Here is a 17,485-nt window from a genome sequence, read left to right as displayed (position 1 = left end):
CCTATTATTAAATAAAAAAAATCTTTCATTTTAATATCGATGTTACATATTGTACATTATCTGTAATAAATTATGTAAAATATAAACCCATACAAAAGTTAAAAGAGAGTGGAGTGGGAATTCTTATAATTGAAATATCATTAAATTATAGTGTGATATAAAGTAATCTTTTTTGATTCAATATAATGAAGATGAAAAGCCTCTTTTCACCTTGATGACAAGCTGTAAATAGTTGGAGTAAAAATTGTTCCCGTTTAATCAATCTTTCTTTTTGTCGAGGTATAACTTAGAAACGAATCTTTCCATGTTGAATTTGTTCGTAGGTTTCAGTAGATAATAACTGATATCCAGACTTTTCACTCAAATAAAATAATTTATCTTGTATTCTTTTAGGATCATATCCTTCTTCTATAAGATCTTTCTTCTTTAGTTTAAATGTACCTGAAATAATTATTAAAACAACTTACTTTTTAAATTTTCAAGCACATATGATGAATCTCAAACTACAACAGGCAAATTTGCATTATTATTTTTATAAGTATGAAAAAAGTTATAATATGAATACCTGTAAGATCGATCTTTGTTAAAATTCTGATGAACTTAGGTATTGCATAAAATGCTAAATGTTCCTTTAAATCAGTCGATAATTTATTAATGTCTAACGTAGAATTTTCGTCGTATATTGCTGCCATTCCGGCTTTTCCTTCGAGTCCGGGAATCTAATAGAAGAATTATAAAAAGTTCCATATAATTTTAGAAAAGTTAAAAATTATTTAAGATACTTGTTTTACGTATTATATATACCTCAACCCCATATACAACACAGTCTCTGTAATTAATAATATTACTGATAATAGCTTCAACTTCGGATGTTGAAACATTTTCTCCTTTCCATCGGAAAGTATCACCTGTTCTGTCTTTGAAATATAAATAACCGAATTCGTCAGCGATTAAAATATCACCTAGGAGAAAGAAAGAATATAAAAATATTTGTCACAATCATGGATATTTTTAGTATCTCTGGAAGTTCGTTACAATTAATTTATACCGGATATAAATGCCGAGTCGCCTTTCTTGAATACATTATAGACTACTTTCTTTTCAGATGCTTTCTGATCCACATATCCTAAGAATGCTCTAGATGGATTATTGGGTATAATTTTTCCAACAAACACACCTGGTTCATCTAAGAATATTAATAAAAACAATTTTACACATTGCAGCTTTTATTTTATACAGTGCAAAGTAGATATTTTAACATATATTAAACAGAATACTTACTTGGTTCACATACTTGACATAAACCTTTTGCATTCCTTATTAATTCACCTTCTTCGTTTACTTTTAAAATGGAAATAGGATAAACAGATGGAATTATTCTCGACACAAAACCAATAGCCCCAACAGTGTTATCGATATTCACTGAAAAAGAACATAAAATGCTAATATTAAAAAAAAGATAACTATATCGTGATTCTTTAAAATTGAAATAGACGCTTTATTATAACGTAAACCATTAATTATCTACCGATATTAGCATTTCCTTCCGTTGCTCCATAAAATTCCGCAACCTGAGGAATATTAAATCGCTCAACGAATTCGGGCCATATTTGTGGTCTTAAACCATTACCAAATATCATCCTAACATTATGTTTCTTATCTTCCGGTTTCGGAGGTACAGCTAAGATATATCTACACATTTCACCAATGTACTGACCAATCTGATAAATAAATTAAAATCATTATTATAAGAAAAATCAAATTATCGAATAAAGGTATCAAAAGACGTACTGTACAGTTATACTTGATACATTCAGTAAAGTAAGCGCTTGCTGAAAACTTTTTTCTAATTACTACTGTTGACCCATGAAGAAGAGCAGCACCAATGGACATCACACCCCCAGCAGTATGATACAATGGCAAGGGTGTATAAATTCTATCAGAATTTTTGAACTGCACCATCATAAAAATACCGTTTGACATAAACATATACCTGAAACGATGATAAAAAATTGTAATTAAAGTGGCAATTTTAGGTGGTCTATTTCATAGTGACTATAGATAAATATAAATGAAAGGGCACCGAGAAACACGATTAACTGATAAATAATTCCGAACAAACGAGAAATCAATAGGTAATCGTTATCTATAGGTAACACTAATAAAAATGATGTTCCTTACCTAGAATTTGTAATAACTGCAGCTTTAGGAAGACCAGTCGTGCCACTGGTGAAAATATACAATAATTGATCATGATAACAGCCTTTTTCTTGTAGGACAGGCGGAGCCGGCGAGACATCAGCCATAAGAGCGACTAAATCTTTGTCATTTAAATTACTTAATTTCGATACTTTGGAGTTCGATAAATTACCGATTCTGTACAATGAAAATTTCGGGTCTAACGAGTCGGCGATATCCGAGAGAGCTGAAAAGAATAATATCTTTTTACTTCGTGTAACAAGATTAATTACAGTAATTGTTAAATAAGGGGCCAGGCGATAAAGAAACCCCATTCGTAAAGAACACTGCACTTCAAAATCCTAATTTCGAAGATATACCAATATTAATTCAGCAAGTTAATATAATTAAATATTAATAACAAAATAAATATCAAATAAAAATTTCCCAATTTTCATGAGTTTTATCATTTTAAATAATATTTTAGGATAGGTCTGAGGTATTGAGTGTTAATAAAGGCTGCAAAGGAAAGAGGTGAGAAGAAGCTGAAACACGTGTCAATCTACAATTTGATCTCCGTACCTTCTTCTCTGGGTCAATGACTGCAGTGTTCCTTGCGAATGAGGTCCCTTATGTCTCTCTTAGCACCGTGGGCCTGAAATAAGGCCACTTTTAACTTTTCAAAAACGTCTTTTCTTTTGCAAACGTTCATAACAGAATCGGTTAGATATTTCAGGCATAAATGACTAGATAAGAAATCTATTACGGATCTTCGTATCTAAATTAGAATCGTTACAGTATTTGCATAGCTGCTGGCTGATGCGTAAACGTGGTATTTAGCTAGTTGTTTGGTGTTATGCAACCGTTTATAAAATAGCCCTCGCGTTGAATCGGCCATGGCACGCAACCGAACACCTAATCTTCTTTAATTCTGGGATAGTTAGTTCTATTTCCTATTATTGCATCAATCGTTATCACGGTCATTATGCGCTGATTGAACTCGCACGCAATACAAATCAAATATCATTTCATTTCAAGAGGTCACGAATGCTAGATACAAGCTTAACGTGGGTATTAATGGGTTAAATTATCAAACCGTTTAACGTCGGAATAATTTAAAATATGTTTTGTGCACAGTCTGTTTACGTAATTTTCGCATGAGGAGATAATTCAACTGTTTCACAATAACCGGTTCGTTTAATTTATTAAGCTGATGCTGTTGTAGTGCTTCATGAACGCAAAAGTAAAGCTGCTATAAGTACTTACAGACTGATAATTAATATACTGTATGCAAACTTTGTTTACAAATAATGCAATGTACAGAAGAGAAATATTAATTAAGAAAAGAATTCTTTATCCTGTAGTTTATTTGATTTTAGTCGTATTTTTATTCTGAATAATACATCAGCATCAACGTAGAAAGGTTCATGTTAAGGCAACTAGGAAAGATGTTAACACGTTCAATCATTAATAGACCACGCGGTTAGCCGGAAATTAAATATCTCCCAGGGGTATAAATATTTCTTCCGTTTGACATTGAAATAAAATACGAAATGAATATAATATACAATCAAAGATTTATATATTATATCAGTATTATAATATTAAATAAATAAGTTTGTACGAATAGAAATTTTATCCAAGAATTTGTTTCTCAACTGACCACTTTCGAAACATGGAAAATCATGACAGAAAATTATTACAAAATAACACTTATGGTATATCAATTTGTAGCTTAGGGTTCGAGGAAAATGACTATATAAACAGTTTCTCGAAATTTATAATACAAAATGGCTGGTTCGCTATTAGAACGACGGGTTATAATTATTATTTCTTACTTACCTTCGGTAAAATCTACTCCATAAATAAGAGCTTGACATTTAGATACATTTATACTGTGTAGAAGGGAAGATTTACGGAGATTGGTGTTGATAAGTGGTACTATTACCCCCAGCTTGCTCAACCCAAGCCAAAGGGGTACGTATTCCACACGATTTTCCAAAAGTATGGCAACCACATCTCCCTTACGATATCCATGGCTTTTGAATACCGTTGCAATTTTATTGCTGTAGTCTTCCACCTGGAAATATTATATATTTAGTTTAATAAGAAAATTTAATTAGAACTTAGCTGTAATTTCAAGTATTTTTTTTTTTAAGTACTCTGTATAATAGAAAGTCTGGTATACCGTTATTATATTAAATAGAATTCTTTTAAAGAAACTTCTTAGAAGTCAATTTTTATTTTCAATCACTCTTAATGAAATATTTTTATATAATTATAAAAGATGATAGCAAGAATAATTATTCCACTCTTCTGTAATATAGTTCAAAGACCTCTGTGTTTCCAAGGTTATCAAAGGTTAAAAATCTCTAATTTCTTAAGAAAAGAATTATTCCGTTTTCATTATTTATCTCCTAAGAGATACAAGAATACATTCGCTCATATCTTTTATTCAAAGAATCTTTTATATTGTATTTATTTTTCTGACCAGACGTTTTTAATCTGATAATGAATAGTTGAACAGTTTTTAATGACCAAATACATTAAAACTTATTATAACATTTAGCATAACTTGTAGTGATGTAAAATGATCAATTCATAACAACTTTAAAAAATGAAAATCAAATTTTTATGATGAAGAAGATTAATCTATTATAATACTAGTCGATTATTGAAATTAAATAGTACGTTATTTAATGGAAATATTTTAAATTAACACTGGGACTGGTGACATTTACCTGTTGAAAGGTCCACTCTTGATCCTCGCAGATCAAACAAACTTTATTGGGATGACGATTAACATTTTGCCGAAATACATCGGCAACGCTTCTGTTTTTCCTCTCGTGGCAACGAATTGTCCACAGAAGTTTAATATACCGAAAGATGGCTCTAGAATAAAAATAAAACAAATATTTATTAACCGAAGAAAAGACCCAGCGTTTTCGACGAAGCGTTGCCTGAATATTAAAAATAGAAAGGAATTTCTGGATAGTATGAAAATCTGTTTCGATAAACCTTTAAACGTAACAGGCTACTTTCAGCAGAGTAAAATGTATTCAGGAAGCGAAAGAAATAAGATATCACGTCTGTTGATAAATTCGTGCGTATTACTCGCTCCAGACAGATACAAATTTTTTTTAACAATAAGCCTTTTATACTGAGAGACCATAAACTCAAGACGAAATAAAAAAATAGAAAAACAGTTAATTGAAATTATATAGAACCCAGAGGATCATCTTCGCTTTTTAAAATGCAATTGCATTTGAAAATTTTTTTTTTCGAATTTTATTCTTTACTCGACGTCAATCGCTGCGTATTTTTATTCTCTACAAGAAAGTATTATGGTACTTGGGTCGAAAATTGATCGGTTCGAAAGATATCCCAGGGAGAGACTGGGAGAGACCAGCGGTCTCTCCCTAAGATATCTTTTTCACTGTTCAATTTTCGACCCGAATACCTTAATACTTTCTTGTAGAGAATAAAAATACGCAGCGATTGACGTCGAGTAAAGAATAAAATTCGAAAAAAAAAATTTGTTAAGTTGAGAGGGTCGAGTTTCTCAGGCGCAATATCATTGTTACGCTATAATTCTATTTTCCTCGCAAATGATATTAATTAAACAGGTATGAAATGTTACAAGTCCGAAAGAAATTAGAAATTCATTGAATTAGCGACAACGGAATTGCGGGGCAAGCCGAGTCTAAATGCATCATAAATGAAATTTAAACGTTTAGTTGGATGAATGGACCGCTTAAAGCGACGAGAGAAATCTGTCCGACGTGCACATCGTTTTAGCCGATTTATCACTGATTTTATGCGAGCTCACGTATGACGCACGTGTGTACGTAATGGATCAGCAATATTTACGCATTTAACTTAACTTAACTTCACTTTTTTCACCGACGCCAAGGCAGTATATATTCAAATGAATTAAAAGGTACACAGATATCGTATTCCATCCTCATTTCCATGATCATTTGTAAACACTAACAGTACACTACCTGTATATTTGTAAACACTTAATGATTCTTCACGATTCCTTATTGAATGTTCGATAAGTAAACAAATAAATAAATCCTTATATTATTAAAATACTATAAAACTGTAAAGTTCTACTAATTTTACTATAAAAATTTAATGATTGATTAAATTTAATAACTTAATAATTTCAATACACTTAAAGATAGTTGTTTGTAATTTAATACTAATTACCTGTAATTCTACAATAAATGAAAAATTATGTAAAATAATTTTCAAGCGTATTAATTGCACACGAATTATCCACGATTACAAACATTTAATTGATATTTTTTATGCTATGCTAATACTTAACATCCTGCACAATTTATGCAATATAAGTGTAAAAAAAGTATATAATTTTAATGTAGCTACATAAATTTCATTAACATTCAGTGAGTAGAAAAAAAAAGTGATTAAATGATTACTTTGTTATAATAAGTGTAAAATATTCCAAAGACGACGTGTATTCTCAACCAGAAACCAACGAGACACCGCAGAAAGAGATCCAGGTAGGTAATAGAAGGAAGATCAATCGTATCACAGGTGCTTGTAAGTGATACGAGACTTATGTAATAATATTAACCACATTTCTCATGATATCTTGATGTTAGATCGCGATCGAAGCTGTTCAGGGTATTTTCTTTATGCAAAGATTAGCTGCATTATTACACAAACCGAGGAATAATTAATTATAAATATAAATTGTATTAAAAAGTAAACGTGACCCCTGTGTACTTTGCACCTTATGTATGATATTATTTTAATATAAACATTATGTGCAAATATTCATTTAAATAATATCAATTTTACAATGTTGCTAAATATCTACGGTATAAATTATAAATGTAACCGGATACAGCGATTCGATTTCGTCCTTGGTTACTTTCTAACGCAGTTAACGTTGTTAACGTAATTTTACAAATAAATAGAAAATAGATTTCCTTTTCTCGAGTCGATATATTTCACACGTGGAACTATTGTGTTTCATTGTTACGACTTTATCGAACGACTGCATTCGATTCTACTTTTCATGAAACAAGGTCGAGCGAAATAAATAATCGATTTCTGATTAAACGGATGAATAAGTAAATCGAAAGAAGTGAAAAAGATATACACAAATTGTTTTCAACTGATAACATGTATTTTTGAATAAAAAGATAAAAGTATTACGTTCTATTTTTGCTCTGCTCGTCTATTCATCGTTTAACAATTACTGTTATGTTCAATGAAACGATATGCTTTATTTTTTTATGATAAGAAAAAATAATTAACAAACAAGAAAATAATATGATTGATAGTTCGACTGCCTTGGGGTCGAAGGTGGCCGGAGCTTAAAATTTTATATTAAATTGATTCAAATAAATTCCAAACACGAATGTTAAATTGTATTAAGCAACTAATAATGAAATATATAATTACTACAAAAATTTCTTTTTTTCCCATTATTTTATAAATAATCATGATCGATAAATTCATTTTAAAAAATCTTCAAATATCAATTAGGTGTAATAAATTATTGATGCAAATGAGAAAAAGATTAAATCTTTTATATTGGAGAATAAGTTAAAATATTTGATAAGTTGATATGTCTGGAAAACACGTGGTATAATAAAATTGTTTTCATTAAGATACTATTTTCAAAGTTACGAAAAAAAGGGAAAGCATAAAACGCGTGAAAGTTTCACGTTAGTATAATTATCCCTCAAAATCTCTCATGGACTCTTTCACAATAGATAATGAGCAGAAATTCTTCAACTTTGATAACCTGAGGTCACGAAAAGATTTGAAATACCAATAATATTTCTAACAATTATTTTATACAATAATGTTTATAACAGTAAAAAATAATCATTATCCATTGATTATATTAATTAATTATTCATAGAAAAAAGTATTATATAAAAAGTACTATAAATTATATCGAGGAATAGTGTCACGTGATTGACCCTTATTTCCTGTTTCACAAGGACGGAGCTTTGGCAATGTTTCCGGTTGCAATGGATATTTTATTTAAACTGCAATACTGTCTGCGATTTTTAATCCATAACTACTCAACATGGTGATCATTCAATCACTTAGACAACAGAGGTCATAGTTTTAAACCCTGACTACTAAAATACACGCGTACGCGATTATCACGTACATACGCGGATAATTAAATACCCGGATATGTGGTTAGCATGATGAAGCACTAGGATTCTTTTATTTCACTTGCCAGAATGATGCTTGACGTTTAACTGTTTGATGAATATACACGTACGAGTAAATACGTGTGTGCACGTGTAATAAAAACACATGGGTCGGTGCCGTAATGATAATCGTTCAACAGGGGCACGTGACGAAGGGTTAAAATGAAAGTAAGGTTATGTCAATACTTTTCGAAGCCATTGTAGATGATCACCGATGGTAATATAAATTTCAATTGTCGTGCACACTTTCCTACCAGCTTGTATCGTTGGAAATTGAACAATTATTTTATAAGGGCAATACAGACATTAACTGTCGAAGGACGGAAATGTTAATGTCACGTGTTGTGTTTGCGAGTCGGAAACCGGGTCATCTATAATTCACAAGGATTTCTATCCTATCCAGATCTGTTTACATCGTGCACCGATACCTTTAGAAAGTTACAGTTTATATTATTTTTAAATTTCATCAAATCACGCTATACTGTTGATCATTTTAAAAATTTATTTCACTCTAGATTGTTAATCGTCTTTATGACACATCAATAGTAACTATATGTAAAAAATGACGTATGAATATGCGATTACATTTTGGTATCAATTGGAATGTTTGTTAAAATAAATACTGACTCATGCAATATGTTAATAAATTAAGATTAAAAAACAAGGAAGTTTTTAATACTGTATAAAAGTAAGTTTCAATTTAGATTACATTTAAATAAATTATAAATCTCCAGGGGAATTCATGGTAAAAAATGAGTTAAACGACCGACTCAATGTCATTGAAACACATATATTAGGTCAGCCCATAATTAATATTGTCATTGACCTTGGAAAAAGTACGTAGACGAATAGATAAACTATCGCTCATGTGGAATTTTTAAATTATTAAAATTTATGTTTTCCAAGCGCCATATTAATCGCGCATGGTGGAAAAAGGTATTAGAAGACGACAATTACGAAAGTGTTCTAACTAACGGTAAATGTTAATTTCCTTCAGAATCATTAAACGACTAAGAAAATATCATTGTTCAAAGGATGAGCTAATATATCGATTGTTTTGACCAGTCCGGCAGAACCGGTCGTTTAAATTCCTGTCGTGGCACCGGATCCACCGAATACACAATTACCTTTAAGAAATAATTTTACGTGTCCTATCTATATATAATTACCAACGGCGTACATAGGAGTAACATCGGCGTTTTAAAAGGTAGAAATAAAGCAAGAGCAAGATTCTTGAGCTGTCATGCAAAGAATAGCCAGTGGACGGTAGTCAGAAGAAGATTGACCCGGTTTCCGTTCAACGGTTCCAGGATTAGAACGGCTCGGCAGTTCGAAAGCGTGCACGCAAGTTTTCTATAGCTGTTGTGTTGGGAAGATGTTGGAATCTGTACTCACAAAATGTCTCTAGGCGCTGTTTTAGCGGCTACGTAGAACCATCGGAAACGTCCTCCTGATACTAAATACGCGACGAGAACAACGACGAGAAGTTGCACGAGGAAAATCGGGCCTGCGTATATGGCGAGCAATGCCAAACAGGCAACGAGGCTCGCTAACAGAAGCATGATGAGTGTTAGGCGGCAAAGCAAGCGGCCGACTGCCTTCCACCGGCTGGTTTCGCTCGTTTCCGTTCCTCTTCCCGTTCGCGTTCTCGTCTTCGATGTTGTCGTCGCCGTCGTCGTCGTCGTGGTCGTCTCCGGCGTCCCCGCTCCTGCACTCAAGACAACGTTCGCCCAACCATGACGCGTCTCCCGTCCACGATCCTCTACCGGCTCTTCGTCTCTAATATATACTGTACTTTACCTATCGGTTCATTGTTCGGGACGATTTCCACTTCCACCGTCGCGTTGTTAGCTGCATTCGACCTGCTGTTGTTGTTCCTTACTTTGTCCTCGAGCTCGACCCTGCTCTCGGCCGACGTCGTCGTCCGCGACGAAGACGTCGGCCGTGAACAGATCGACGATGAGAGGCCTACGTTCGATTGGAGCTCACCCTTTTCTACGTCCTGAAAAAATACAGCCAGTAAATTCAGATTATGCGATGATACAGAACCGGCTTGTACGTATACCTACAGGATCGTTCAAAAGAAACGGTTCAATTTAAAAATTATAATTTTTTTTCCTTTATGTAAATGGGATTTATCATCCAGTTACGCAATGTTCGACAAGTACTAGAATGTAAAATTAAAGTAATGAACGTGGTTGAGAATTATTACGCGGTATGATACATACAATGGTACCATGTGTGTGTGTGTGTGCGCCATAAAATGGTAATTTTCAGTCTTTGTTCGTTGGATTTTTTTATTTTCTGCGAAGATTACACAGTCTATTATTATATTGTTTTGAAAGAGTTATAGTAGTAGACATATATTTTTTTTGTAGATGGAAGACGGAGAATTTCAAGGTCAACTTCTTTTTTTCATGGATTTTCTTTGGAATTTTTTAGTCTGACAAGTAGGAAAGATAGTTATGTAAAGAATGAAACAAAAACGAGGAAAGTATCACATCGTATCTTAGCGCTTCCTGTGATTATCGAACTACTTTCTGAACCAGTTTGAAAAGGTTAATTAGGTGATACTTTGAATTGGAATAATTAATATAATTGTATGAACAATCTGAATTTCAGTTTCTAGAGAAAGGAATAAAAATGTACTGAAATTTTTTATTTCAATATACAACACTTATCGTCTAGGAGGTGTTAATATTTTATTTCAAATATTTTACTTGTGTGCCGAAAATTTCTATTTTGTTTCCTAAGTGTACACAGCTAATATTTGATCTGTGTATTGCCCGTCATTAAATAAATAAAGAAGATCGTACAATGAATTGTAATTTCATATAAAAATTCCTATTTAATAAACAATTGATATTTAAAACAGTAAAATTAATGCAAATATGTGGCCTTTTTGTTTTTAAATATTACTTTACATATGTGCAAACGTTTCTATACTTTCTACTTTCTCTTGTAGTTTCTCTCAGAGTATCATCTCACAAAGATACAAAGTAATTAAAAACAATATACTTTTTTATACTTTTAGTTTTAACATTTAATTTCATTCAGGAATTGTTCATCTTTGATCTCTCGTTTTTTTCCATGAAAAAATCACGTTTTATTAATTATGATATACATTGTTGTTGTTTTTTTTATATAGACGTAATTCATTATAGATTTTTTCATTCTCTCATGCATTTTTAATTAATCTTTTATCTGATTATAATCATATCTAATTTAATTCTTCATAAGCTTTTATTTACTGTTTTTATATTTGTTTGTTTCTGTAATTATCAATTTTTTCAAGCATTTTTGTCGACTATAACATTTATACTTATCTCTTAATAGCAATAATATAATTGATTATAAATTCTGATTATGCGGTATTCTTGAAAAAATGTAGTTTTTAAATTACCGATAGTCGATAAAGAAGTTTTACAAGAAAATGAAAGACAAAGTTATATAAGTATTACTTTAGTATTTCCTTACCTAAAATGAAATAAATGTCTTGATTAGTCCAATAGTTCATAATCATTTATGTTCATGTTACAGCTGATAAGAAAGTATATTTAATAAAAGAATGTGATAAAATAATAAAAAAATAACCTAATTTTTTTATAAATGCATACGTATAAATTATGGTATGTACTATGAAATATGAATAATAAGAATTGTATCTTCTGTTTTTGGAATTTTTTTTAGAATTAAAAAATGTTAAATGAATACTTTTCAAGCATTTACTCACCCCAAAGAGATACCTATGACTTTGATTAACGGTTTGATAAGATGCTAGGACACATTTTTGCAGAACCCTTTTTAGTCGCGTAATTGATACATACACTGTACATACATTAAATACATTCTCTTTACATTCTCACAATTGCGCAATACTTATTAAATCACCTCTAAACGATACTTAGGTATTCACAATAGAAATTTTAAACAAGACACGGATTCTCACAGTCTATAATCATTTTTGGTAGAGAAACCTAATCAATAACCCTATACTAGTGCTACCATACGGCACATTACGGAAGCTCTTTAACAATGCTCCACGAATATATTTTAAAAATAAATACATACCAATAAACCTCAACAATTAATTTTCAAATTTAATAAATTCTTGTTTATACTTAAAATAATGAATTTTGCTGATACATAAAATTCACAGTTATTTAACAAATAAGTAAATTTATAGAGACCTCCAGAACCGGAAGTGGTCTTACTCGCGCCAAAAGTGCTACCATTGGTACTTCCTGTTCCGGGAGTTTTCATATGTTACAAATTGATCCGTATGTAACCCCGATGTATCAAAAATGAATGAATAAAGTTAATTTTATGTAAATATTTAAATAATTGATAAAATTAACATTGTAATCTATGATGTCACATCGTGTAGTCTTGCGCAAAATACAACTTGCTTTATGTTGATTTTTATATTAAAATTCAAAATGTTAGTCATTGATCGTGCGAAGAGATCACGACCTCGGGTACTTAAGTATTCCGATCCGAGGAACATTTTCGTTGCTGATGACTGGCAATAAGCATCTTATTTTTATATCATTTATAATCAATGTTAGCTTCTTTTTATCCTTCGAGTACCACTTAAATCATTATAATTCAATACTTTGGTGATAAAATTTCAAATTAAATGATATATGAAAATGAAAATAATCATCTCTATGGAGAGAAAGTTAAGAAAATTTACAAACAAAAGACGTTTCACTTTATTTATTTTTTACAGCACATACTTGATACTGCTTTTGGCCGAAAATATTCCAAATAATGCTACGTAAGAAGTCGTAATTTTACGTGACTATTTGGTTAAGTGATAATACGAAGATGTAATATTCTTTGTATGACGCCCAATTTTTTTTATCTTCTCCTGTTAAAAAATATTTATAAATTCTGATTAGCTTGTTTTTGCTTTCAGAACTCTAGATACGTTTAATTTAATACTATCTCATCATTTTTGTAAATAAAACAACAGTTTTATTTAGTTCCAAGCGAGCTTATACTTCTTTCGAGAATTTTCAATCTTTTCTTCTCCGTAATCGCACAGCTGTTGAAATATACAATGAGACGTATACATAATTAGGATCTCCTCTCATCAAATTGCATTCGAGCCCATCAAAATACCAACGAAATCGCGGTCACTAAGAAGTTTCATAAGAAAAAGGAACTACAGTAAAACCAGTTAATATGCCCCAGTTCCCGCAAAGAAATGCATACCGTTATACGAAGATCGTACTGTTTTTAGCGTTAAATATTCATAAAAAGTATTTTTAGAAAGAATCTTTCTCGATATTAAGCAAAAATCCAGTAATAAATTATATCTATAATTTTGCAAATTTTAAAATATTTCCCACAATAAAAAAGAAAATCAACACTTATTTTTCAATCAAAAAATTTACAATTAAAATTTGTTTTCATTTATTTTACTGTTAGGAAAAATGACAGGAAAAACTTCAAAATTTTAAAATGCAATTTCTGCAATAGTTTCTATATGGAAGTCAATCAAACACGCGCTGTTGCACACTTTCTATTACATCAAACGTAATCCTGCAGGACTAACACATTCTTTAGTCAATCATTTTCTACTCTATGATAGAAATATACATTTCCGCAACTTAGTTACTCGATTTTATTTACTGGTAATTTTCTTTTATCTAGAATATCAATTTTTCTTTTTTATTGACAGTATTTTTTGTTTTGTATCTTGTTTAATGATAACGAGTAGAAAGGAAATGTACTACGGAATGGCCGGCTTTTTTCTTTAGGTCTTACTCCATTAAACATTTAATTACGAGGTATATTAAAAAGTTACCATACGTAAGACTAAATTACTATGCTATGTCCTTCGATTACGTCAGAGGAAATATAGGAAAATATTATTGACCATCTGTTGTAGTTTCGAACTAATTAACAAAAATGATGATTTATTCCTTGAAACCATTAATCAATATTTCAGCTGAATTTTTAGCAATGATGATAGTTTTATAAATATCCTTCTAGAGTGATCTTTGGATCTTTATTTTTCATAATCTCTGAGGTAGTAATATTATATGTATATTCTATAAAAAAAATTGAAAATCTATAAGCAGAGATGTATAATTTATTTCAAGAAGGAAATATAAAATAGAACAAGAATATATCAAAGTGCATGCCTGTCGACATTAAAATAAAAATTTCAAATGAGTTGCAAAATCGTTCGTAGCCTAGTGAAATGTGCATATTTAAAAAGTAGGATACGCGAATGTCTTCTGAAAGTATAATAAATTTAATACCATGAAAAAAAATTGAAATTTTCGAAAATTTTGTTATTATTTTATCGAGTGTAAAATAAAATTGACTTTGAAATGAAAACGACTTATTTTTTCTCCCATTCTTCATAACCTAATTGTCCTATTTACCATTAGAACGTGTTATTACATATCCCTTGATTGAATACTAATCATAATTAAAAAAATCTGTAATTTTCCAGCTGCAGATTATTAAGTAACATTATTACACTGACGAGTTCCCATTAAGTATAAAAAGGATCATAAATTCTTTCAAATGTACGTCAAAGTGTTGAGAAAATTAATCCAGTACGTTGAAAGGAAAAAGAAATAATGACTAAAAAATTTTTACGTACGTTTAATATTACGTTTGGAATTATCTATGATTTTCCTTATTATGAAACGAATCGCTAGCATTACACTTTTATACGTGCAATTTCTTTCGAAGAAGATGAAATAACCTTGATGATACTGAGATAAAAGACGAGTAAAAGTAATGTATGCCGAAAGAATAAGAAGCGCACACGAGTTTTTTATAAAAGGATACGTCTTTCGACATGCGTTAGTAAGATTATACAAACAGGAAAAACGATATTATATTGAGATTTAAGTGCGTATGTATATGTACAGCATGTATATATCCTTTAAACAACTATCTTATGGGAAAGTTTTGTTACCATAAATTTTGCAATGATTCAAAACTTCAAAAAACAAAAATTTTTAAATGTTTTCAATTTAATGTGTTTTGCGAATCTTAAAAAGTCATTAATAAAAAAAATTTAGCAATGATGTAATGTCCAATTTGCAAAAGAAAATTAAAATTAGTTTTGGTTATAATTGCATGTCTTTTCTGTTATTTATAATAACAAAGTTAATATGGTATAATAACGAAATCAATATGGTATAATAAACAAGTTGATGATTGTTAAACGAAATGTAAAACAGTATAGATTTTGAAATAAAAGAAAGTAGACATGTTACTATTAACAGGTTTGAAAATAATTAATACTTAATATGCAGCATTGCTACATAAGAAACTCGTTTGGGACGGTGTAGATTGAGGAAATAATACAATCCTAACAGGTATACTAATTTTAATAGCGTTTAATAACATATATAGAGAGAAATTAATTTTGGAATTCTTTTGAATTTCAGTAAAAATATTAAACACGTAGAAAAATCAAAATCCGTAAGAATACTTAAATTGTCTCGTTACCATACGAAAAATTTCCTATTCATAGTATGATAATTTACAATTAAATAACGGAAATGACGGGCTACTATACCTTGCTGGATCGATTTCATTAAATTCGAAGTTGCATCGAAGAAGCACGTAAAAATTAAATATTTTCTGCTAAGTAATACTGTTGCCAAGTGAATAGAAATTAGGTAAATTAATTTTATTCTCTTGTACGATTATGTAATTTTGTTATAAGCTTGTCATAATAAATATCACGTAACAACCCGATTTGAATTTAATATTCCTATTACACTATCATAGCATATTATTAAAATGATGTGTAATTTATTTTAAATTACAGTGCACCATTTTTTTAATTTAAAATTCGTAGGCAATTTAAATAACATCATCCATACTATACCGCTACAACTGAACAGTTAAATAAACAAAAATTCTTATTTATTATCAAAATAGTTGCGACACTTACGCGGTCCTTATCGCAAATTGCATTCGTCCCGTTTCCAAAACTATTGGCTGATATCTTCGAAATCGTGGCTGACATGTTCGAGTTAACTCGTCAACAAACCGTCAACATCAATCCAGACTTGTATGAAAATCCAATTTTGATCCAACCTTTCAAATCCAATCCAAAAACAAACAGAACTTGGGTGTCAAGTGTTCACTGATAGTAAAAAGGAACCACTTCCCTCCACGTAAAGTCACACTTTACTCTTGAACAAATTCAAATAGTTCGTACACAAATATTAAAGAATATCCTCTGGTAGAAAGGCGTTGAACCGCTTTTCTTCTGCGCGGACCATGAAAGTTCCCCTTGGTGTTTATTTTGCGGGAGAGATTCGTAAGGAGAGACCGGATCGTTCACAATGGAACAAAAACTGGTAAAATAAGAGAGAGAGAAAAAAAAGAATCGAAGACAATGAATACTTGGAACGTGAACAAAGAAATGGTCCACGTGAGTACACCGGCTGATGTTAGTTAGTCCGCGTACCAAAGCGGAATACCTACCAACAGTGAGTTTGTCTGGTCGATCATGCAGGCCGATCTCCCTCCATCGTTTCACCATCAACCGTGTAGATACCGGTACCGAAACGCACTTGTTGCTCACCTTTAATTGAGTTCATTGAATTTACCTTGTTACAGTGAAGCATTCAAAAATTGACCAAAAATTCACTAGAAAATAACTATGATTTATTTTAGGGTTCCCTAGATTTGCTTAAGCGTTCAAAGAGTACGCGAAGAATTACCAAAAAAGGTCCATAGACAGACGAAAGGGTATTAGCTAATACACATGGTGGAGTTATGCAACTATATTGGCTATTATAAGTTTGAATGAGAAAGAAAATGAATAATTTTGAATAATCAGCATAGAGAGACTGAGACCATCTTCTGCGATGTGACTATAATTAATGGCTCTTACGAATGACACCATTTGAAAAGAATTAGAAACTTTCTTCGCCTGTTATGTCTAAAATACGTAGGAAGAATGTGTGGTGACATAAACGTTTCCGTTAAATACACACTACGGTAGCATTAGACATACTTGAAGTTGGAATTTACACTTTATGTGTTTGATCTTTAGTCATTTACGATCAGTGATTGATTTTTGTAAAGTTAGAACGAAGCGT

General features: G+C 31.0%; 1 protein-coding gene across 1 annotated transcript; it reads right to left on the bottom strand.

Annotated features, from left to right (window-relative positions):
• Positions 1-7: 7 nt before the first annotated feature.
• Positions 8-16,857, bottom strand: Fatp1 (Fatty acid transport protein 1). Its single transcript, XM_034331038.2, has 13 exons — positions 16,327-16,857; positions 10,191-10,392; positions 9,786-10,098; positions 4,920-5,070; positions 4,021-4,258; positions 2,182-2,425; positions 1,792-1,993; positions 1,529-1,721; positions 1,282-1,422; positions 1,049-1,186; positions 805-962; positions 566-719; positions 8-441 (listed from the first exon to the last, which is right to left on the bottom strand). Exons 1-13 carry the CDS (start codon positions 16,399-16,401, stop codon positions 287-289), a joined length of 2,364 nt encoding a protein of 787 aa, XP_034186929.1. The 5' UTR covers positions 16,402-16,857; the 3' UTR covers positions 8-286.
• Between the last annotated feature and the right edge of the window lie 628 nt (positions 16,858-17,485).

This window comes from Osmia lignaria, chromosome 14 (assembly GCF_051020975.1).
Source record: "Osmia lignaria lignaria isolate PbOS001 chromosome 14, iyOsmLign1, whole genome shotgun sequence".
Lineage (NCBI taxonomy): Eukaryota > Metazoa > Arthropoda > Insecta > Hymenoptera > Megachilidae > Osmia > Osmia lignaria.
Note: the sequence above shows the minus strand (reverse complement) of the source record. Positions and strands in the feature narration are given on the sequence as shown.

What these genes read in the sequence shown, in the direction of transcription:
- Fatp1 (XM_034331038.2), bottom strand. Translation starts at nt 16,401, where the DNA reads ATGTCAGCCACGATTTCGAAGATATCAGCCAATAGTTTTGGAAACGGG. An exon ending in CCCGAACAATGAACCGATAG is followed by an intron (nt 10,099 to 10,190) that starts GTAAAGTACAGT and finishes TCTTGAGTGCAG; the next exon opens with GAGCGGGGACGCCGGAGACG. An exon ending in AAGAGTGGACCTTTCAACAG is followed by an intron (nt 4,259 to 4,919) that starts GTAAATGTCACC and finishes TAATATTTCCAG; the next exon opens with GTGGAAGACTACAGCAATAA.